The sequence below is a fragment of the Salmo salar genome, chromosome 06, assembly GCF_965601325.2.
Source record: "Salmo salar chromosome 06, fSalSal1, whole genome shotgun sequence".
NCBI lineage: Eukaryota > Metazoa > Chordata > Actinopteri > Salmoniformes > Salmonidae > Salmo > Salmo salar.
Window position 1 is genome coordinate 25244712 of NC_138296.1, and position 24534 is coordinate 25269245.

The following is a 24534-nucleotide window of genomic DNA, read 5'->3' on the forward strand; positions in this document are numbered from 1 at the left end:
TGTGGACAGTTAACCCGCATGGAATTGTTAAGGGTCCTCTATGCAGGGGTATCGCAGAAGGGTCAGAATGCGTATTACAGTGACTATATCAAAATATTTTGTGCGTAATATGTCTAGCTGTGTTTGTGTCAATTAATAAATCAATTAGATCAATCACGAAAAAGCATGAAGTCATGAAGAGCTGAAGTGTTCCTTTCCACCATGGGTCTACGCTTAGCAACATATCTTAATAGGCTATCATGATATTGACATTCTACCCTGGAAACAGAAACCTAATATTTTGTGACTTTATGAGCTTAAAATATTTTTCCATCGTATCAATAGGGTTGGCCTGAGACTGAGAATTGATATCCCCAAACAACTGATTTTCTTTTATCTGTGTGAATAGTTGGTCAATGAAGTCACTCCCTAGCCTACTTTGGTTTCAAGGCGGCTATGACCCTGCCACGTCTTTACGCCCTCACATACATGGCCCTAACTCAGAGCCCCTGAACAATCTCATTTGTTACGTTAAAAATATAATTTTTTTTGCAAAACCGATGCTGATATAGTAACTGGGACTCGAACTATACATGGTGTGGGTCACCGCACCGTGTCACGGAAATACAAAACAGAAGGAAAGGGGTTAAGGTCAGCCAACTCGAGTTATCCACTGATTTTCACTCACCTTCACGCAGCGCAAAAGTGAGTAGGATGTGCGCTCTCCGTCGATCTTCAGTGCGCAAAGGGATCTCAGATGGGGGCATTGAATTGGAATACATCAGAATAGTGAATATGGAACCAAAATCTTACATGGAGCAACGGACCTCTCAGTAAAAATGGATGAAAAACATTTTAGGGACAATTTTCAGCAGAGGCAAACTTGATAATTTATGGACAGCAGTTGTGAAGGTGGATAACAATTGGAGCTTCTTACCAACCGTTATAATCATTAGTCACTGATTTGTTCTCCTCTTTATTTTATTGTATTTATTTGCAAAACAATAAGATTATGATAATTAGAAGACAAAAGAAAAGTACATGTGCAGCGTGTATGGAGAGGTAAAAAAACTCAACGGGGCTTGTAAAGCACCTCCTTTCAAATAGAGAAAAATAAAGAGGAATGGAATGGAATAACTAATAGTTTTATTTTTCCAAATGCCAGAAGTTATGCAAAAGAGAGAATCACCAAAATCTATGTCTCAAAAAGTTGGGTTTCCTGAGATGGAGGTCATTGTCTAGCTGTCTCTGATAGGCGTGAAAGAGAGGGTGATTCTGTTACAGATGCAGTGAATGTCATTCAATTTACAGAATCATATCATACACTCGTATTACAAACATACCCAAAAAATAGTAATCTATATTTACCACATAAACAGTATGTCTAAAATTATTTAAAATGCTCTATTTAACCTTTTACACTCGTGGAAATTGGCTTGTTGTCACGTCCTGACCATAGAGTGCTCTTATTTTCTATGGTAGAGTAGGTCAGGGCGTGATTGTTTTTTTTTAATCTAGTTTCTTTTTTCTATGTTGGGTTCTAGTTTCTTTTTTCTATGTTGGGTTTTTGTATGATTCCCAGTTAGAGGCAGATGGTCATCGTTGTCTCTAATTGGGGATCATATTTAAGTAGATGTTTTTCCCACTTGTGTTTGTGGGAGATTATTTTGAGTTAGTGTATGTTGCTCCTCTTCGTCACGGTTTGTTGTTGCTTTGTTTATAGTTTATTGTATGTCTTGCATAGTCTCACAGAGAAATAAAGATGTGGAAAGATATCCACGCTGCGCTTTGGTCCGTTCCTACACACAAACGTGATACTTGTATGGATATGGATAAATTGAAATGTTTCTTGCAGAATAAATATGAAAATCCATATGCATAACAATGGTAGCAATTGAAAGGGAACAGTTTGGAAAGTATGGGTAAATTATTAGACACAACGGTTCACCTGACACAAGACTGAATCCAAACATTACATTGTTGATGTTATGTGCATTTTACATGTACTGTACTTCTCGCGGCATTTGTTGAAAACAAAATCTGAAAATACTATGGATACATTCAGTAACATGACACGGAAATTCCTGGAAAATGCGGGTTAGGTGCAAAATAAGACAAATACATGACAAGGTTTGAATGAGAGGACTAACAGGTGTCTCCAAGTGGATACACACCTCTCCAAAGTGTGCACAGTTCCTAAGTCATTTTAATTTAACTCAAAGAAGAGTCATAAAAGTGCATTTTTTTAACTCTCCTAGAGCAAGTACACTTAGTTATTTTGTGAGGAATACAACCCTGCATCCCTGCCATCACACAGTGACTGTTTACTCAATCCAGAAACAGTCCAGTATAAAGTGCAATCTGGGTCAGGTGGGCATGATTTAAAAGCATGTTCTGTTGCCAACACGATGTTACAGTTTTAGGCTTTCACAATGCAATTCAGGGAAACAGATCACAATTTTGGTGCGCTTTGAAAGGAGTCATTAGTGCATTCTGGTGCATGTTCCGCAGCTAATTTTCTTCCCAAAAGACAAACATAGGCTCATTATGTTCAGAACAACCCAGGGTAAGACGACATCTTATATTCTAACTGTACATCAAACAAAGTGATCATAAATGCTGACACTGTTTATGACATGGATTTTAGGATATGGAAATGTGAAGTGCACATTTGGACTCATGGGTGTTTGGCTTGCTCATATGACATCAAAGTGGTATTTATTATAATCTTCAACGTCTCATGTTACAAAAATACATAGTCTTCTTAATTTACAGCATTTTCCTCACTCAGACAACAAAACATTTGCAAAAGTTGCCCAATTAGCGGGAGTGATGGGGCCAGGCTGCAACTGTCGTATGAGGTGCTCAAGTTCCAACACAAGTTCAGAACAGCTGTCAGTAAAAATAAAATAAAAACATACAGAGCTGTGTAGCGCAGAGCCAGAGCTCTGACGTCATGTATAGCATGTTACTGTACAGCCACTACGTTCCCATTTAGGAGTTTATCAGTGCCCAAATTTGCCATTTTCAATCCATATAGGTGTGAATGTAAAGGGCTACAATGTAATGTAGCCTTAAAAACATTATTTCCCCACATGTCACAAATTTGGCAAAGTGATGATGAAAAAAAAGATTACATTATAAATGCTTCTACATGCTGAAAAGATTGAGAAATTGGTAATTAGTTAAATCAAATCTGTGGCCGAACCGACAGTGAAGCCTGTTTAACTAGCACTGCATGGTTTGCACCAAGTTGGAGTTGTGCGCATGACGCACACGTTTGGATCAATTTACAGAGTTGGCATCTGTTTCTTCCCCCCAGTGGCAAATAAAATATACTAAAACTCATTTAAAAACATTAAAAATCTATATATTTTATTTTAACCTTAATGTAACCTCGTGGGTTATTCACTTTTGAAAACAACGTCTAAATATGACCCCTATAGTGTTGACAGTGTTAACAGTTAAATATAAGAACATTATAATTTCCCAGACAAAGCAAGATCTCTCCATCTATTCTCACTGCAGCTGATGTGACTGCAGCTCTGGCTACATGCTCAGGTAAGAATTATACCAGTTTGTCATCAGAAATCAGCAGGTCCAATTTTTCTTCACCCTAACCCTACTATGTCAGATTGTGTTTCACTTGTGTGTTTAACAAAGTAGTCGTTGTATAGTATACTTTCTCCAGTGCATAATAGAGCCAGAAAAGATGAGCAATATATCACCAGCATAGGCAGATAACACCATAGTGCCCACGAAGCTCATCACTAAGCTAAGGGCCCTGGGACTAAATACCTCCCTCTGCAACTGGATCCTGGACTTCCTGACGGGGACCCCCAGGTGGTACGGGTAGGCAACAACCCGTCTGCCACGCTGATCCCCAACACTGGGGCCCCTCAGGGGTGTGTACTTAGTCCCCTCCTGTACTCCCTGTTCACCCACGACTGCGTGGCCAAACACGACTCCAACACCATCATTAAGTTTGCTGACGACACAACAGTGGTAGGCCTGATCACCGAGAACGATGAGACAACCTATAGGTAGGTCAGATAATTGGCAGTGTGGTGCCAGGACAACAACCTCTTCCTCAATGTGAGCAAGACAAAGGAGCTGATCGTGGACTACAGGAAAAGGAGGGCCGAACAGGCCCCCATTAACATCGATGGGGCTGTAGTGTAGTGGAGCGGGTCGAGAGTTTCAAGTTCCTTGTCCACATCACCAACGAACTATCATGATCCAAACACACCAAGACAGTCGTGAAGAGGGTACGGCAAAACCTTTCCCCCTCAGGAGACTGAAAACATTTAGCATGGGCCCCCAGGTCCTCAAAAAGTTCTACAGCTGCACCATTGAGAGCATCCTGACCGGTTGCATCACTGCCTGGTATGACAACTGCTCTGCATCTGACCGTAAGGCGCTACAAAGGGTAGTGCGTACGGCCCAGTACATCCCTGGGGCCAAGCTTCCTGCCATCCAGGACCTCTATACCAGGCGGTGTCAGAGGAAGGCCCTAAAAATTGTCAAAGACTCCAGCCACCCTAGTCATAGACTGTTCTCTCTGATACCGCACGGCAAGCTCCAAGTCTAGGACCAAAAGGCTCCTTAACAGCTTCTAGCCCCAAGCCATAAGACTGCTGAACAATTCATCAAATGGCCACCGGACTATTTACATTTACACCGGACTATTACATTGAATTCCTCAATAACACATTTGTATATTTGGTACACATATGAGGCGTTATAGTTGGTTAATTCAGCATCATACCGTACACTTGATATACAAGGAGTCCACAGCGAATGAAATGCTGACCTGCAGGTTCACCTCTCAACACTGCAGCAAACATAGCAGAAAGTAAATGGCTAAAGAAACAGTAGATGTCCTGTATGGTTGGGAGTACGGTACCTGTGATGTACTGGGCCATCTTCAACACCTGCTGGAGGGCATTGCAGTCGAGAGCGGAACAGTTTCCATACCAGACCTTCCAGGATCCAGTTGCAGAGGGGGGTTTCCAGACCCAGGGCCCTGAGTTTGGTGATGAGCTTGGAGGGAACAATTGTGTTGAATGCTGAATTGTAGTCAATGAACAGCATTCTCACATACTGTAGGTGTTCCTTTTGTCCAGGTGGGAGGGGGCCATATGGATAGCAATGGCATCTTCTGTGGATCTGTTGAATCAGTAGGCAAATTGGAGTGGGTCCAGTGGGCCTGGCCTGCTGGCCTTTATGTGGGTCATGACCAACCTCTTGATGCACTTCATCATGATGGGGTGAGTGCAACAGGACGGTGGTCATTTAGGCATGTCACCTTGGTTTCTTGGGGACTGGAATTATGGTGGTTGACTTGAAGCATGTGGTGCCTACAGCCTGGGACAGGGACATGTTGAAGATGTCTGTGAAGATGCCTGCCAGCTGGTACTGGTAAGAGCATGCTCTGAGGACGTGGCCGGGGATGCTGTCTGGTCCTGCAGCTTTTTGAGTATTCCCTCTCTGGAGAGTTTTCCTCATGTCATCCTCTGAGAGCATAAGCACCTGGTCGTCCTCAAACAAAAACCATGCCCCCAAGACTTTTAAAATCAAAATCCTCATAAACCAGTCTGTCACTGACTTAAAAAAAAAAGTGATCAGCTGTGAACCAGCAGGGGCCGCCCTCTTGGATGGCTCAGTGTTGGTGGCCTCAAAGCGAGCATAAAATTTGTTGAGCTCATTGGGGAGAGAGGCATTAGTGGGAATCACACAGCTGGCTTTGCCTTTGTAGTCTGTAATAGCCTGTAGTCCTTGCCACTTGCATTGTCTGTCACATTGTAATTCCAGTTTGTGTTTTCAAAACACTCCTGGAGAATTGAGTCTGCTCCGTCCATCCTTTGTCTCACCATTCTCTCTGTTGGTGGCTTCTTCTTCAGTAGGTTTTTGTATGCAGGGAGTAGAATCAGGGAGACATGATTTGATTGGGTGAAGTGGGGGTGGGGAATGACTCTGTATGCGTCCCAGATGTTTGGATACGTTTTTTAAATAAAACGTTTCACGTTTTTCTCCATTAAGTAATTCAACAATGTGTGTGCCGCCATCTTGTCTATTTCAAATCTTCTCATTGATCAAGACAGGTGAGTGTCATTCAACGCAACGCTTGATTTCTGAGTTGCGATTATGACATGCGGCACCTGAGAGAACATTTGAAAAAGGTGGCGTCTTACACATTGTTGGATTACTTTATGGAGCAAAAAAAGGATTTAGAAACGAACCACCTGCAACTAGACATGGAAGTTTAAAAGACGTGTTGTCTTCATGGTCGGGGATTGAGGAAGTATCACTAAGAAAATGTTGGTTGAAAATTCTCTGTGCAATGCATTACAGTAAGTAACAATCAGCCAGCTGGAACAGTAATAATGGTCTGACTAGCCAAAGTTTTATAAGCTACACTAAACCAACATCCCTCCCTCCATCATCATCTCTCTCTCTCAGGCTGTTCCTGCAGAACTTCTCTGCCGGCGCCAGAGTATTCACAGAAAAAGCGACCAAGGTTTTCCTGGTAGCTGGGGACGAGGATGGTGATGGCAAGATTGGAGTTGACGGTAAGAGAACTTTAACCCAGCTCATCATGGTTGAGGGACACTGCAGCGATGATATGTTGGTGTACTGGTAACAAATAAATTGAACATATAGCTGGGACCCAGAGTTTTTCCTGACCACATGACATTAACAAGGAAAAACAACACTAGAGGAGATTTGCTACATTGACTGCCTGGTGTTTATAAGAGCAAGAGGTTTTCATCTTTTTTTCAGTGCTACTACAGCAGGTGGACACTGATTTTCTGATTTGTTGACTGCATTGTATTATTCAAACATGAACAATAAGGTCAATATTCTTGGTTGAGCATATTTTGCACAATACTAATGATAATTTTACTCTATCCACTTTTCACAGTGTTTCTTGCCCTTGTAAAGGCATAATTGTCCATTGACCAAGATCAACCGCTTTTCACAGAACCAGAACTCCTAGCAAGAATCACTAACTTTCAGCTAAATTCATATTTTTATTTATCAACTGCCTGCGAACTATATTTCTCAACATGGAGCACAATGTCCTTTTAGTGTATTGTTAATGTTATTTGGATGTGTTATAATGATCTAAAAATGGCTTGTGCAAATTGTACAATCGTATCTACACTTTCGAAGAATAGTGAAAACCCAGTAATAAATACTATTTTGGTGTAAACATTGTCTTTTCAGCTTAGACTCTCGATGCTTTGGAAACCAATGTGGGGAGAAATAAGGCTGAGTTCCAGATATATACCGTATGTGCTGTCTTGTGAACTCCTATGTCACTATCACACCAAGACAGCACAAACAGATCTGGGACTCAGGCTATAGGGGAACATTTGAGGAGATTTCAAATGTATCCTGTGTGTTTATCTATGAGGTCATTGCTAGTGTGAGGGGTTATGAGGAGAGAGAGAGAGAGAGAGAGAGAGAGAGAGAGAGAGAGAGAGAGAGAGAGAGAGAGAGAGAGAGAGAGAGAGAGAGAGAGAGAGAGAGAGAGAGAGAGAGAGAGAGAGAGAGAGAGAGAGAGAGACGTGCACCTGTTTTAATAATGCCCAGATCGGAGGGGAGTCCTGTGGGATTTGGACCAGGTCCTGGCATGCTTCTAGTGTGGGGGAAGTCCTTGGGAATCACTGGTATACTTCCTAAGGGATTTGCAGAGGATATATTTCACATTACTCTAATAGAGCCTTGCAGGTCTGCCAGCCTGCTGCCCCCTCATGGATTCTCCCTCTCTGGATGGCACTTCCACTTTGGTGAACGGGACAAAGTGCTGGAGAAAATTGACACTGCAACAGAATGGTCAAGAATAGCCTTGTGTCATTATGTTGAGTCAGCGGGACATTTTAAATACATGTTAAATAAAGTGTAACCAGTGTGTGGGGTTCCCTTATAAATACTTAAGGAGATGGTGGTATTTTCAGACATGTCAGACTGTGTTATCTGCATAATTTGTGAAAATTTGTGGCACATCTTGCAATTTATTTGTAGGTTGTTTATTTTACATATACTTAAAAGTTACTTACAGTAAATAATTTACAGTAGCTAACTTACAATTGTCCTATTATAGCTTATCTGAGATAATTAATTCCATATCCTCTCATTTAACAGTCAAAACATGTACACAGACTGTGTTCAGCCAATCAGTGTATCACGGACCCCATTGGTGCAACATAGTAAGTACCCAACTAAGAAATGTATCCGTAATACAACACGCAAACCTTTTGCGACATAAGCGTGCCGCAATCAATTCATTTTCCAGACAGAAAAATAGGTGTAGTGAAGGTTTATCCCCGCCCCCACCTCCAGTCAGAGATAGGACAGTGATGCCACCTGCAGAAAAAATATAATGTTCGCTATAAACTTTAACATACATTTGCTGTAAAATTGCGTAATGAACAGTTAAACATTATGGTGGAATGGTGCATTGTTTTCTATCCAAAAGCCAATCCATGTGAAAGTAATAAACAGTATGTCGACGTTTGTTTTGGGTCATACTTTCCTTTATTTTCCAAGTACTCTGAGCGATTTAAAGGGTAACAAAAAGATACAAATGCAAAGGACTTGAGCGTGCAGTATAGGCTAGACATGAAGTATAGTACAATTTACTGTAGGCTACGCCACATGATCGCATTACCTTTGTAGGTTTACAGAAGCGGCAGACACTTTTTGGCTATGCAGATTTAGTCCGGGATACACCAATGAATGTGCAAGATTATTGGGATCATGCGTAAATTTGCTTTCACGAGACATTGCGTGATAAAATCTTAGGCAATCATAAGAATGTTGCAAGTAAATTGCTCTCATGTAAAATATTACAAGTTTAGTGTAGCCTCATATCTTATAATATGAAAATATTAAATCATAAAAGCATCATATTTTCTCTAAACCAACACGGTTTACGCACATCCAATACTTCACCTTAATGCAATGAATGACTGGAAACTCTTTCAAAGACATTCAGAGTAACACAAAATCGTTTTAAACAGACCTCTCAAGTCCAGCATATGCATGCATATTACATGAAGACTACAACCCTCCTTAGAAACCTTACCAATGACCTCGGTGATATCCATAGGCTACACGGCCTCTCAATATAAACGGTCAAAATCTTTTTAGCAACCGTCGATTCCATCCCTATCACTCAGCAGAACATATTCTTAGCAATGGGGGATATTATGGACTTTTTTCAAACGCACCTTTTAAGCATCTTCATTTATGAAACTTAAAATAGATCGGATCTCTTGCCAGTGGACAATCCCCCCACCCCCTCCGGTGTCGGTTACATTATGCCTCCAATTTCGGTTGAGTGAAAGTATATAAGGTCAGAAGTATCGATGGGAACATCACTCGCTGCAGTCGCCTGAAGTCTTCTCTATCAACCGTTCACCAAAGACATCAGAGGTGAGTTTCAGTGCGGTGCGAAGAAAGTACAGGAACCCAGGATCCAGAAAAGTGCGACAGCATCCAGCATCCTTTTGCTGTACATTTTATCATATGCGCACTTTACAATTTACGTGGGACTGCAAGCCGTTGTGTCATCCAAAACACCCAAAGGCTGAGATTTTGTTTCTGTATTTTTGGGCTTTATTTGGACGCACCCCGGAGCGGGACGGATTTGGACAATTGCAAATCAGTTTCTCAGATGGAACGTTTGGAATGCAACATCAACATCTTTATCAAATACCCACATGTGCAGTGGGCTGCCTTAATTATCAGGGCTTTCCTTTTGGGAACCACTAAAAATGTTTCAATTGGATTTGATATGAATTCCCAAATTACACCCAGTGGTTGAGACTGCCACATTTGATGGCAGCTTGACACATTTGATTTGATCTCATTGCGTTATAATCACACGGATGGTGAAAGGGGCTCTGCTATTATCAAACGACCATCAGCCAAATGCTGGTAAACAGTGGCTGGTCGGTTTGAAATATTTGTTTGACATCCTGCGTAATGAAGTGGATGATCTATTTTAAATGAAATAAGATGGGTTGAGTCGTGCTGAAATTTTGTTTGGTAGAAAGTCTGAGTGTTTGGTGATTTGTTCATATTTTTTATCATTATTTTTGTGCCCTGGTATTGCACAATATAATAATAGTTTAGTACTTACCTGGTAATAACCTCTCAAAACATGTTGTAGAGTAAATGCAATGCTCAATACCGAACGTTGACATGCTAAATCAAAGTTGTATTAAAGTAACAATTTATCCCTTTTTTCAACATTCAGCTCAAAATGGCCTGTGCCCATCTGTGCAAGGAGGCTGACATCAAAACCGCATTGGAAGCATGCAAAGGTAGGCCCTATTTTGTTTACTTCCCCCTCCACCTAAAAAGCCATTTCAACCCAATTATGTTGTATGATAAATGTGAAATTAGCAATATGAACACAAGATTACCTCTCTAGGCTGTAGTTGCATTGTGTGTTACTTGCAGGTTACACAGTAGACATATATCCTTCATATTTGCGTTACAGCCGCCGACACCTTCAACTTCAAGACCTTCTTCCACACGATTGGCTTTGCCTCGAAGTCCGCCGACGACGTCAAGAAGGCTTTCAAGGTCATTGACCAGGATGCAAGTGGCTTTATTGAGGTGGAGGAGCTGAAGTAAGAGCCATGCACCATTACAGTACAACTAACAGACAATTGATGAAATCAATGCAGGAGTCTGTCCACTTTATTCAATTGTATCCGTGCGCATGCATTCTAAAAGTCGGTGTGCATCGGTGCATTGGCCTGCGTATATTCAAATGAAACTAAACTAATATTTGTGTCTCTTTCTCCAGGCTGTTCCTTCAGAACTTTTGCCCCAAGGCCAGGGAACTTACCGATGCAGAGACAAAGGCTTTCCTCAAGGCTGGTGATGCCGATGGTGATGGCATGATTGGAATTGATGGTACGAAACGTAGCATACACGGGTTAATCAATGCGTTAACCAATGTCACTTGCATACAGTGGTGTAAAGTACTTAAGTAAAACTACTTTAAAGTACTATTTAAGTCGTTTTTTGGGGTTATCTGTACTTTACTTTACTATTTATATTTTAGACTACTTTCACTTTTACTTCACTACATTCCTAAAGACAATAATGTACTTTTTACTCCATATATTTTCCTTAACACCCAAAAGTACTCGTTACATGTTGAGTGCTTAGCAGGACAGGAAAATTGTCCAATTTATGCACTTATCAAGAGAACACATGGTCATCACTACTGCCTCTGATCTGGCAGACTCACTAAACACAAATTCATCTTTTGTAAAATTGATGTCTGAGTGTTGGAGTGTACCCCTGGCTATCTGTACATTTTAAATACAAGAAAATGGTACCATCTGCTTTGCTTAATATAAGGAATTTGAAATTATTTATACTTTTACTTTTGGTACTTAAGTATATTTTACAAATTCCATTTACTTTTGATACTTAAGTATATTTAGAACCAAATACTTTTAGACTTTTACTCAAGTAGTTTTTTACTGGGTGACTTTCCCTTTTACTTGAGTAACTTTCTATTAAGGTATCTGTACTTTTACTCAAGTATGACAATTGGGTACTTTTTCCACCACTGCTTGAATATTAATAACGATGTTTATGATCTGGTGTCAATCTATATTAAGGCCTAAGATAATAAAGTAAATTAATGTTATAAGACACTGGAAAGTGTTAATGTTTGTATTTTTCTTTTGCAGAGTTCGCTGTATTGGTTAAGCAATAAAGAGCAACTGACCAAGAACTCACCTGAAGGAACAATATTGCCCAAGACCTCCCCATTTCATCTGAATATAAATACTTTTTATACATTTGCTTGCAAGAAGTTTCCTCCTGTGCGGCACACTGTCCAAAATGATGATTGTGAATGTAGCGCGGATGTGTTCATGTCTGATATGAATTTTGCTTACTGTAAAATCTATGATGCACTTTTCAGGAAAGGACGATAGATAAAAAATAATCAATATTCTTTTGGAATAAAAGGTCTTTGTATTATTTCCTATTTAATTAATCAAATGTGTTTATCTGAGTTCAGATGCCATTAGTTTAACTTCACACCCATAAAAGGAACCGGTTTATATGAACCGTAATTGAGAAAACGCCTGCTATTTTATTCGATATAAATTATACATAATAATTCATGACACATAGTCTATTTGTCATGTTTTGCTGATAAAAAAAACAGGATGATCATTGTGCAAGTACAAGATTACGCACAAAGACGCACAGGCACACACAAACCGAGGTGTGAGAGAGAGAAAGAGAGAGCGAGAGAAAGACAGCGAGAGAGAGACAGAGAGAGAGCGAGAGAGAAGGACAATGAAAGTCAATAAAATAAAGAACAGCAAGGCCAAGTACCAATTTAGTTTTTCCACCCTCATATGAAAATAGGTAATGTTCTACTTAAACAATAGATTCATCCATAATTGACATCCTATCCTAGACTAGAGACAAGGATTGGGGGTTCAAGTGATCCCAATTATGTTTGATACAGTACCGTAGAGCAGTGGGTCCCAACCAGGGGTACTAGGGCCCCTGGGGTACTAGGGCCCCTGGGGGTACATGGCCTATCTGCAGGGGGTACTTGAGAAGACTCATGAGACCATAGGCCTACTGGAAAAATGCACATGAGGGGGTACTCCAGGGGTTCTACGGGCAGAGCTAAATTCAGTTGGTGGTACATTAACCGAAAAAGGTTAGGAAACATTGCCTTAGAGTCTGCATACATACAGTATATATGGACAAAACACATACTTCAATATGTTTTATAATGTTTTTAGTCAATCAAATGTATGTATAAATCGTCTCTATGGCTTGATGTGCGGTTTTACAGTTGACCTACTGACATTACTTAGCAGCCCCACATGGGAGTAAAGTCCATGCGTCGGCGTTATGAGTCCACTAGATGGTGGCAAACCCAAAGACAGTGAGTAATCTTCCCAAGGCAGCGTTTCCCCTAAATAGAGCCAGAGGTGCGTACTGAGGTGTATTCAGGGTAGTGAAATATAATATAATGAATATAATAATCATGAAAGCTGATACGATTCCCTCGATAGGTTCCATTTCTATCTGAACGTTAACTGTAATGTTACACTCTCCTGAACAGGTACTGTGATTCTGATGGTTTGTCGGGACTGATGATTCATTGACAACTGTAACGTTTTAGCTAAACCTAACCCAACTACGGAAAGAAGTGACTTCGCGTAGCAGGTTAGGAGAACTAACGCAGCAGGTTAAGATAATTAATGCATCAGGTAAGGAGAATTAACGTCATTAAAGGGTATGGGTTAGGCTTAGCTAAAATGCTACTTGTCAACAACTGTGATCCCCGACGCTACAACTAGATGAAGCTGTACTCCATCTAGCCACAACCGTAGAAACCATCAATCCCGACAAACCATCAGTAGGCATATTATATAACACCGGCCCATGATGTATGTTTGAAGAGTCACATTAAAACGGAGAACGAACCATGAAACAACATCTCGTGCAGCTTTTTAAACCCATACACCCACAAAACGGGAACACTAACTGCAATTGATTTAGGCTACTATAACCATGTCAGGCAGAGCTGTCTGATTTAGTAATTGTCTTTTGGTATTGGACATTTGGCGATATAGTTACACTGTCACGAGGAAAAAGCCAGTGCAAACAAACATAAAATAGCGCTAATAACATAGAAATATGATTTAGCACCACGGACAGCGGCTATCGGAAATCCCTGCGATCAGAAGTTTCAGGACCATGTTCAAAATGTAATGTAATCATAATACACTGAAGTCAGAGAATGAATGCAGTTAGCCTATTATCTGGAACTGCGTATGATATGTCTACACAATTTGCTATATGATTAAACCTAACAAGCAACACACAACCGTTTCTTCCGTGGCAACGGAGCATCTCTAATCCGTTTCTGTTCGACACCGGATTAGCCAAAACAAATTACGACTATCCCGCCCTGGGACAATGAGAAGGCTTGCCCCTGCAGCCAACCCATGTCCGCACGTAAGCTTGTAAGGAAAATTAGCAAATGTAAATGAATAAATTACCGGCCAGTAACCGTATAGGCGATGAGGTATCAGAATGGCGCATGACATCACCGCCTGTCGGTAAAGCGCACCGCTCGATCCGGTGTCCTCCTCAGTCTCTCTTTCAGATACGACCAGGGACAGGGAGAGCCTATTGAGTTTCCCCTGATGCATCTGCCGCTGGAGCCCCAAATCATAGAAAGAGGTTTCGGACATTGGACATGGAGACATTAGACGCGCAATTTCTCGTTTGTGCGCCCAGTCAGAAAATCTGATATGAAAGGTCAGTCTGTGACTGAGCGACCTGCAGGAGTAGGTTTAATGATTTTAATTAAAAAACCTTGAATCAATTAACTACGTTTATATTAAAATGACCATAAAGTGGTCCCAAGGGAAATGTTTTCTCCTCATGCGTACATGTTTCGGAGAGATAACACAGAATATAGCCTACACACTATCCACACCAACTCTCCCACCAAATATACACCAGAATAAAACAGCAATATTAAACAGCGAAAATACAAGCCTAATACGTCCTAAAGGATCAGTGATCAAGCCTACTACTACTACAACTACTCTTTAAGCGCCCACTCGATCATTTCAGCAGTCATTCAATTAATTTATGCACAAAAAGTACAATACATGCAAATGATATAACCGTGGGGCTAGAACACTTAGTCTAAAGGTTCATTTTACTTGGAATATTCAGCCTACATATGCATGGTACGTTTAAATAAGGTTCACTTGACCTGTCCTTAAGCGACCTTTACCCATCTACTTTGCACAACACACTAACGCCTGCGGTCTGGGTAGGGCTCGCGCGGTCGCTAGGTGATGCGCTCGACCGCTGCCTGCTTCCGCTGCTGAAGCTGTGGTCGGCAGGTGCCAAGTACTGTAGTCTATAAATCCCCACGCGCGCGCGCCGCGGTTATTCACTGAATTGAACTGCTTGCAAGCTGGTGCTGGTCTATGATTGTTGTCTGCCTCCGGCTATAAGGGATATTTAGCGATATCCCTACCTCAAAGGGTGTCATATTTCTGGTTGAGCGGTGCCACTTGTCATTAAACACGTCAAAGCTAAATGTCAGACATATCCTGTTATGATGAGAATCATAACAGGATATGAACTTGATAAATAATTCGTTTTATGCAGATTTCGTATTTAAAAGGACACAAATCAGATGCCATCTGTATCATGGTTGACATCCTATGCAGTGCACTCTCTCCCTAACACTAACACATGCACACCTTTACAGTGAGAAGTGAGCCCACATGTAGGTTGCACACCTTCAACTTTCCCCTTGTCCAATGATGAGTAATAGCTCTTCTCCACAGTCCAGAAGTAGGGTATCCTCCCAGGGATAGGGTTAATGCACTCTCTGCAGACCTCTCCGTTTACTTCCACATACACTGACATTGTTTAAGGGTTGTCCTCTGAAGGTATAGGCATTTTGCCAACGGTCACATTTTACAGGCTGCCCAAATGCAGTATTTCATTTCACTGCTTCAATAACACTGTGAAGAATTGCAAAGATAAGCATTGTTCTGAATGGATCACTCTGTTAGATCTCCTATCGCTATGGGTCGCCAGCAGCTACAGTGATGATACTGAAGTGTGACCATTTATATCTGAGGGATGGCCTGGGTGAACTCTCTCTCTCTCCATTCCCCAAAACTCTATTCCAACACAGATGCCTTAGGCAAATGTGTGCTTATGTGTGTTTATGTGTGCGTGCATGTGTGTATGGACCCTAATTGACATTACAACATCATGCAGAATCAAGTGGGACATTGAAAAACAGGGTGACCTTGTGTCTTTTAATCAGAACGCTGGACAGTTCCATGATAGTTCAATATTTACTCCTGTCCGGCCTATAGTGTGAGAGAAGGTTAAATAAATCGTCATGATGACATTCCGTGATAGACAACCCCTGATGTGTGTGTATCTGTTGACTTTAGTATTATTAGATTTGGAGGGGATAATCTAACCCCATCTGGTGGGTCCAACAGAGTAGCAGGGAATGAAAAATGTGGTCTGATTAAATCCAAATGAGGGCAAATTTTTTGACAGATTTGCAGGGGATTTGGACCAGAGGGTTCATTCTCAGGGGGCTGTGGGCTACTATGCCACACAATGACCACACTGTATCCCTCCACAACGATTTCAACATCCAATACCCACATACCCAGTTATACACTTTATAATTTAATCTGGTTTATTGGAGCTTGACTTCTCCCTGAATGCAGTTTGCTTTCTCACTGAATGACCCTTTTCACTGAGGACAATATACTGTATGTGTGACACAAATACCAGCTCTGGGACTGCTTGTAGAGGGAGAGAGAGAGGATATATATATATATAGATGGAGAGAGAGGGGGGGAGAGAGAGACCGACAGACAGACAGAGATTAGCCTTGATTACACCTTGCACTAACATGTGAGTTTCATGATCTGATCAATATGATCCAATAACTATCTGATCAAAGGTTGTCGCGTCTACACATTTTAATAAAGGTCTCTTATCCCTTCTTCCTTACCCAGCTTACCCTCCACTGTGATCACATTGTGAACAGACTAGCTGGTGCCTCCCTGTATGCAAATTATTTGACAGATATTCTTTCAAAATAATATGGATTTATTTACTGATGCAATAAGTCAACGGTGCTACCTGTCAATGATTTTAGAGGCCAGTACAATGCTGATTTCAATGATTTTACCATGCAGATCTGTTTATACTTGATTGATTTCCAGACATAATGTGTGCCTGTCTTTTAATCGTCCTGTGTAAAAATGTGGCCAAAATCGGAATGTGGACTTGATCAGGACAAAGGGTGCATGTTAGCACCAGGTATAAACAGGGCAAGAGAGACTGCACATGTTTGTACTATAGTACTGTATTATAATTCGAGAAGGGAAGGAGAGGGGGAGGAGGAGTGGGTTAGGTGTGTGTGGGAGGAGGGGATATAGAATAATGCACTGATGACTTAATTTGCCATTTACAAGGGCGTTACTGATGTCCACAGTAGTCAGTCTCCTGCCCATGGGCGTTATAAAGGGTAAAGGTTAATTAGTTAGGGAAGAAATTTGATCAGGGGCGGGCAGTTAAAATTTGATACCCAGACAGGTAATTCAAGCATTCCCTATTGTCACCTCAATCAGACCTATATAAATCGTCTCTGACGGACACCAGTCACCACATAGCCTTACTCCTCTCTTTTGGATCAACGACCGGGCAAGAACCTCAACGCGGTAAGTTGACTTTGCGCTCTGAACTGAACTCAGCGGAGTCATTCTGTGCCACTTTGAGGGATACAGACTGTTGTCTTTTTTTATCATTCGCTTCGTTTGTGTTTATAATTAGAAGTTGACTTGGCTTTAATGTTTAGACAAAGGATGCGGTAACAACGTATTAGACAAAGTTGTGCCATATTTTCTTTTAAGGAAGTATCTAATTCATTCTTTGCTATCCGTTTTAGCAAATACATTTTACAGGGTTTCAGTATATTGATTCCGACCAAGATGAGTCAAAGGGCAGACTAAAGATAATTTGCCAGTAGTGGTATTTGGAGTAGGCCTACCTAGCTCAGATCAAGCAATAGGCTCAGGGGAATTACTGAGAAATTATGTCAACACTACTGTTATGTGCATGAGCTGATTCAATAGACCTTAGGCTATATGTGTGTCACAATTATTGGCTATGTTTTATAGGCCTCTGAAACTGCTTCAAATATGCTATCCAAATAATTATAATATTCTGCACCAGTCAAACCAACGCCTTGTCTTCAAAGAAGAAGCATGCATTGCTGTTCAGCCTACCTGACTAAATGTGTTAATAATTCACCACTTTTGTTCATTCGACAGGATTAAAATGTCGCTCTCATCTATCCTTTCCGCTGATGCAATAGACGCTGCTATGAAGGACTGCCAAGGTATCATCTTCCACTCATATCATTATTGCTTTCTTCATTTAGATTCCTTCACCGCATTAGTGGTAGCCTAGGCTATGGGCAGATTCACTATACTAAATAAAGTAAAATAAGGTAGTCCATTGTTGATGTCAAACAAAAAACAGAAGTATAGGCCTACTTAGGTGGATCAAAATGAGGCCTATTTTACAGGAAACACATTTGGGCTACGGAAAGTGACAGGAAACCCTCCAGAAGCATTTAGGACAGAATAGATAGCAGTGGTCTCTGTCAGGTTTTTTGTCCCTAAATGTATCAGGAGGAATTATAATGCAAACAATTGTCTTAATTTAAGTGGAGTTTTTGAATAAATCAAAATGTGATGTGCCTATGAGTGAACTAGACTAGACTTAACAGATTAGTAGGTTATTTGAATCAGCTGCAACCTGGTCTCAGAGCATTTCATATTATTCTGTGTGTAAATCTGAGACTCCATTTAGAGTGATATGTTCCGTTTCGTATTGTATGCATTCATTTCTGGATGTCCATCAACTATTTCATATGATATGTTACTAATTGCAATTCGTGTTATATGTTACGAATTTGCAAAACATGCAATATGTTACGAACTTGCAAAATGTACAATATGTTACGAATTCGCAAAACATACGATATGTAATGAATTCTAGATAGGTGGATAGGTGGCTAAAAGGGTAAAGGTTAGGGTTAGTGTCCGCGTCTTCCACAAGCCCTACCTCCACTTCCTACCCTCACTTCCTCGTTAACGACCTGTACCAGAGCTAAGGCCGAACACGGCTGTTAATTTTTTCTCATGTCATCCTTACCCCATCAGCACCGGACTCCTTCAACTGCAAGAAGTTCTTCCAGCAGTGTGGCTTGACCAAAAAGAGTCCCGCGGAGGTGAAGAAAGTCTTCGGGATCCTGGACAACGACGCCAGCGGCTTCATTGAGGAGGAGGAACTCAAGTGAGTCGGCTACAATTGTTGGACTTTTAGTTAGTGATAAACTACAATCGTTGTGTTTTTTCTACTACAATATTTAGGCCTAAAGAAAATAGCCTATATATTCTTCTTGATGCCGCATAGGCCTATATCAAAATGTATCCTCTGTAGGCCCTAAACATGTTAGGCTACCTGTCATTTTGCACAGGTTAGTGTTTTTTGTCACGAAACTTATTCTGGAGACAGCTCTGCAGTGGTCACTAGCTTGCACAGCCACAAAGTCATAAAATCGGATTTTAAACCTAACTCTAACCTTTACCCTACCACACTGCTAACCCTAATGCCTAAAAGCAAATATATTATTATTATTATTTTTATTATAATTTTTTTACCCCTTTTTCTCCCCAATTTCGTCATATTCAATTGGTAGTTAAAGTCTTGTCCGATTGCTGCAACTCCCGTACGGACTCGGGAGAGGCAAAGGTCAAGAGTTGCGCATCCTCCGAAACACAACCCCGCCAAGCCGCACTGTTTCTTGACACAATGCACGCTTAACCCGGAAGCCAGCCGCACCAATGTGTCGGAGGAAACACCGTACACCTGGCGACCATGTCAGCGTGCATGCACCCGGCCCGCCACAGTAGTCGCTAGAGCGAGATGGGACAAGGACATCCCGACCGGCCAAACTTTCCCCTAACCCGGACGACGCTGGGCCAATTGTGCGTCGCCCTCATGGGTCGACACAGCCCGGTATCGATCCAGGATCTGTTGTAATGCAGCTAGCACGGCGATGCAGTGCCTTAGACCGCTGCGCCACTCGGGAGGCCCTAAAAGCTAATATTTGTTTTTATGCATTTTTACAATATAGACAATTTTGACTTTGCAGCTGGCCCATCTAGCGGGAATTGCTCAGTTCTGCCTCAGGCTACTTCTTGAAGATAGGCTTTGTAAACTAGCACATCTTTACTAGTGCGCCCTCATCAAGAGATGGTCAATTGTCATTATTTTGTTCATTCATGAGTCCTGGGGGGTCATAGGTCATAGCCTTTTGCACTGTAATGATGGCATATTAAGCCTGCTTTCAGTAAGCATGTCCTCTACAACTCCTAAAGTTGTTTTATTTGTTATTTTTTCCAGATCCTGAGGTTAAAATTGTCTTTTAAAAGGGTGACCACCATAGTTTTCTAAGATATATGGATAAAACAATATCCATTCGTCCATTCATCATTAATGTCTGATTGGTTTTTCTTTGTAACCCAGACAATACTACTTCCTCAATATCTGAAGGGTTCTGCTGTAGAGTGGTGAGTTGTCGGTCATGGCAACTGTGTAGAATAGCCCCGTCAAAGTAAGCACGGTATGTTAGTGGTCTCGGTGTGTGTGTGTGTGTGTGTGTGCATTTCAGATTCTTCCTCCAGAGGTTCAACCCCGGGGCCCGTGTCCTGACTGAAAAAGAGACCAAGGCCTTCATGTCTGCTGCTGATGATGACAGCGACGGCATGATTGGAGCAGATGGTGTGTATCTTACACTAGTTTGGTGATGATGATGATGAAAATGATGATGATGATCACAATGATGTTGTTGTTGTTGATGATGGCGATGAAGAGGTGGATGAGAGTGATGTTTGATTATGTTGATGGAAGTTTGAAGGAGTGATCTCATTCGATACCAAATCAGTTGAGATTGTACAGGTCTGAATCTGGTTGCATTATGATAGTAAGCAGATTACAGAATGGTAATTGCCAATGGGTAATATAAATACTTTTTACAGTTCTACATTGAACCTCCTCTGTCAATTGCAGTCTCAATTACAATATATAGTGTAGTATCTTGGTAAACTATTCTCAAATGTGCATCCTGCAATGATTCCTTGGGTTGGTTGAGATGTCACTATGTCCCAAATTCATTCATTGAGTTAGTTGAGATGTCACTATGTCCCAAATTCATTCATTGAGTTAGTTGAGATGTCACTATGTCCCAAATTCATTCATTGAGTTCGTTGAGATGTCACCATGTCCCAAATTCATTCATTGAGTTAGTTGAGATGTCACTATGTCCCAAATTCATTCATTGAGTTAGTTGAGATGTCACCATGTCCCAAATTCATTCATTGAGTTAGTTGAGATGTCACCATGTCCCAAATTCATTCATTGAGTTAGTTGAGATGTCACCATGTCCCAAATTCATTCATTGAGTTAGTTGAGATGTCACCATGTCCCAAATTCATTCATTGAGTTAGTTGAGATGTCACCATGTCCCAAATTCATTCATTGAGTTAGTTGAGATGTCACTATGTCCCAAATTCATTCATTGAGTTAGTTGAGATGTCACCATGTCCCAAATTCATTCATTGAGTTAGTTGAGATGTCACCATGTCCCAAATTCATTCATTGAGTTAGTTGAGATGTCACCATGTCCCAAATTCATTCATTGAGTTAGTTGAGATGTCACTATGTCCCAAACCACAGAGCCAAACCTAACGTGTCTTTTCTCTCTCTTGTTCTGGCTAATTATTTATCTTCCTGTCTTTCCTTTCTCCCCACAGAGTTCCAGGCCATGGTCCTATCCTGAATACCTGTACAACACCCTCCATAACTCTTTCTCCGCGCCCCACTCCAGCGCTAGGATTTATAACTTTAGTTTTACATCTGTCAATCTATTTGGAAACATTTATTCTTTTTTTGCAAACCTCCGGTTCAGACTATCTACAACTCACCGATTTTTATTTTAGCTTTTTGCATATGTTTTAGACAGGTCATTATATTATTGCCCAAAATGTATCACTTACCAAATTACTGAGAAAATAAAATAATAAAATGCATTCTAAAATCTCCTCCTTGGTTATTGACTTTTTACTCAAATATGAATTGTACTGAAATAATGCCACACAGTGTTGCTATAATATGCCATACAATGTGATAACCCTATTGGACAGTGTGCACGGTATTGTACTGTACAGTGTCCATATTAGGACAGTCTCGGCAGGAGTTGTTTCAGTCTCAGTGGCTCTTGTTTTGTACAGAAGTAATGAAATTCCTTGAGACTGTGAACTTATATAAAATATACTTAATATTAAATATTTTAAGTTCACAGTCTCAAAGCATTTCATTATATCTATACAAAACATAATTCCTGCATAACAGATGCTCTTGAAAGATAAGATTGAATTGGGTCTCAAGAAGAAAGTGTAACAATAGCCAATGACAGTATAATCACAGGTGGAATTATGGTAGCCTGGTCCCAGATCTGTTTGTGCTGTTGCCTACCCCATTTCTGTCCTTGTCAAGCCAAACGGTTTGGCATCACAGTAAGTGACACGGACCTGGTATGATAGCACAAACAGACTGGCGCTAGAATTGGGGAGAATCCTTAGGAAGTAGGTTCCCAAGTTAAAATCTCAGTGGGAACATTTTGACATGTAAATTCGCATACTGATTTTAATCTTGCACACAGCAAATCGTTCCTCTCGGTAAGCAGTCTGAGCAACATCCTTACCCGTGTCGTGTCTGACGGGTCATAAACCTCACCCAACAGGGCAAAGTCATGACACCTGTCTAAAACATTTCATTTAGGCTTTTCTTCACCTTATCTAATTCAGCAACAATCAGCAGTGGGTTGATTGACAGAGAAGTTGGTATCGGATGTGAGGAGAAGTGGGACAATGTGTGTGTGATTGGGGGGGACCTGAGGAGGTGACCTTTATAGACACCTGAGGGTCACCATGGCAGGATCGTGTGACACCTGACCTAAGCTTTGTAATAAAGCTGTCTGACATACTTAGTGTAATAGAATGGTATATATGCATTACTCATCTCATATGTATATACTGTATTTTATACCATCTACCGCTTCTTGCCTATGCCGCTCAGTCATTGCTCATCAATATATTTATATGTACATATTCTTACTCCATCCCTTTACTTATATTTGTGTGTATTAGGTAGTTGTTGTGGTATTGTTAGATTACATGTTAGATATTGCTGCACTGTCGGAACTAGAAGCACAAGCATTTCGCTACACTCGCAATAACATCTGCTAACCATGTGTATGTGACCAATACAATGTGATTTGATTTGATTTATAGGGCCACAGATAGGAGAGCAATGCACACAGGACCGAATCCTTGAAGACCCTGTATGTGCACAGGATTCACGTCAATCTCCCCCTGACCTCAATACATGATTTGTGTTGAATTGTTAGGATTTGGCCCAAAATTGTATTGACACGGTGTGAGACAGTTCAATTCTATGTTATTGTGTATCATTTGCTTAACAGATACAGTAGGCGTGAGACGCTCTTTGATTAGGTTTGTACCTACAAGCAGTGTTGACACTCAAAGATAAATGATTACTTGTGAGAACTTGTCACTGCTCTGTGCACCTGCATGCATTTAACTTAATCTCTGCATTTAATTAAGAGGCACATTGGATTAGAACTAGTAACCACAAAGAAACAACACCCTGTATTACAGTAAAGCAGACACCCAAATATTAGAGCCTCGCCATTAAATGACACGTTTTTGCTCAGAAACCTCAACATTGAGGCAAGAACCTGGCCATTATAGAGAGCAGCCGTTGACAGAACATAGTTCCCACCCTTGTATTGAGACAACCAGATTACCAGACCATTAGAGACCCAGTGCCAGACACACTGCGGTATTCTGCATGTGGGCTACAATAGACACTGGCTTGGGCACCATGCTTCATCAGACTTCATTCCTGCTGGCAATTTGCCTTGGCATTTCAACCATGCTCCCATTACCGGCCGGGGACCTGCTTTACACGGGGAGTATCTGTTAGGTCCTGTGACTGTACATATAACTAATTCGCAGACACTTCATGTCAAAATAACATGGTTAATGCTTTTTCAGTCCTGTAATTGTACAGGACTGAAAACTTGTACAGTAAAATAATAAAGCACCATTAGGAAAAGAGAGGACTACCACATCATGTTATAACACACGTGTTCTCTACCCATCCCATTCCGGACCTGTTCCCAACAGTCTGTCTCTGTGTTCTCTACCCATCTCATTCCTGACGTGTTCCCAACAGTCTGTCTCTGTGTTCTCTGCCCATCTCATTCCGGACCTATTCCCAACAGTCTGTCTCTGTGTTCTCTACCCATCTCATTCCTGACCTGTTCCCAACAGTCTGTCTCTGTGTTCTCTACCCATCTCATTCCTGACGTGTTCCCAACAGTCTGTCTCTGTGTTCTCTGCCCATCTCATTCCGGACCTATTCCCAACAGTCTGTCTCTGTGTTCTCTACCCATCTCATTCCTGACCTGTTCCCAACAGTCTGTCTCTGTGTTCTCTACCCATTCCATTCCTGACCTCTTCCCAACAGTCTGTCTCTGTGTTCTCTACCCATCCCATTCCTGACCTGTTCCCAGCAGTCTGTCTCTGTGTTCTCTACCCATTCCATTCCTGACCTGTTCCCAACAGTCTGTCTCTGTGTTCTCTACCCATCTCATTCCTGACCTGTTCCCAACAGTCTGTCTCTGTGTTCTCTACCCATCTCATTCCTGACCTGTTCCCAACAGTCTGTCTCTGTGTTCTCTACCCATCTCATTCCTGACCTGTTCCCAACAGTCTGTCTCTGTGTTCTCTACCCATCTCATTCCGGACCTGT

The 24534-nt window shown here is 41.2% G+C and overlaps 2 protein-coding genes across 2 annotated transcripts; both read left to right on the plus strand.

Moving 5' to 3' along the window:
• The first annotated feature begins 9387 nt into the window (after positions 1–9387).
• LOC100137051 (parvalbumin beta-like) lies at positions 9388–11983 on the plus strand. The gene is given in 5 exon segments (NM_001123718.1): positions 9388–9423; positions 10250–10316; positions 10496–10628; positions 10808–10917; positions 11709–11983. Coding segments are annotated over 4 exon segments (330 nt in total). The 5' UTR covers positions 9388–9423; positions 10250–10255; the 3' UTR covers positions 11735–11983.
• A 5164-nt stretch (positions 11984–17147) lies between these two features.
• On the plus strand, positions 17148–21737 carry LOC106606664 (parvalbumin, thymic CPV3). Its single transcript, XM_014203003.3, has 5 exons — positions 17148–17285; positions 17898–17965; positions 18795–18927; positions 20309–20418; positions 21450–21737. Exons 2-5 carry the CDS (start codon positions 17905–17907, stop codon positions 21473–21475), a joined length of 330 nt encoding a protein of 109 aa, XP_014058478.1. The 5' UTR covers positions 17148–17285; positions 17898–17904; the 3' UTR covers positions 21476–21737.
• Positions 21738–24534: the final 2797 nt, after the last annotated feature.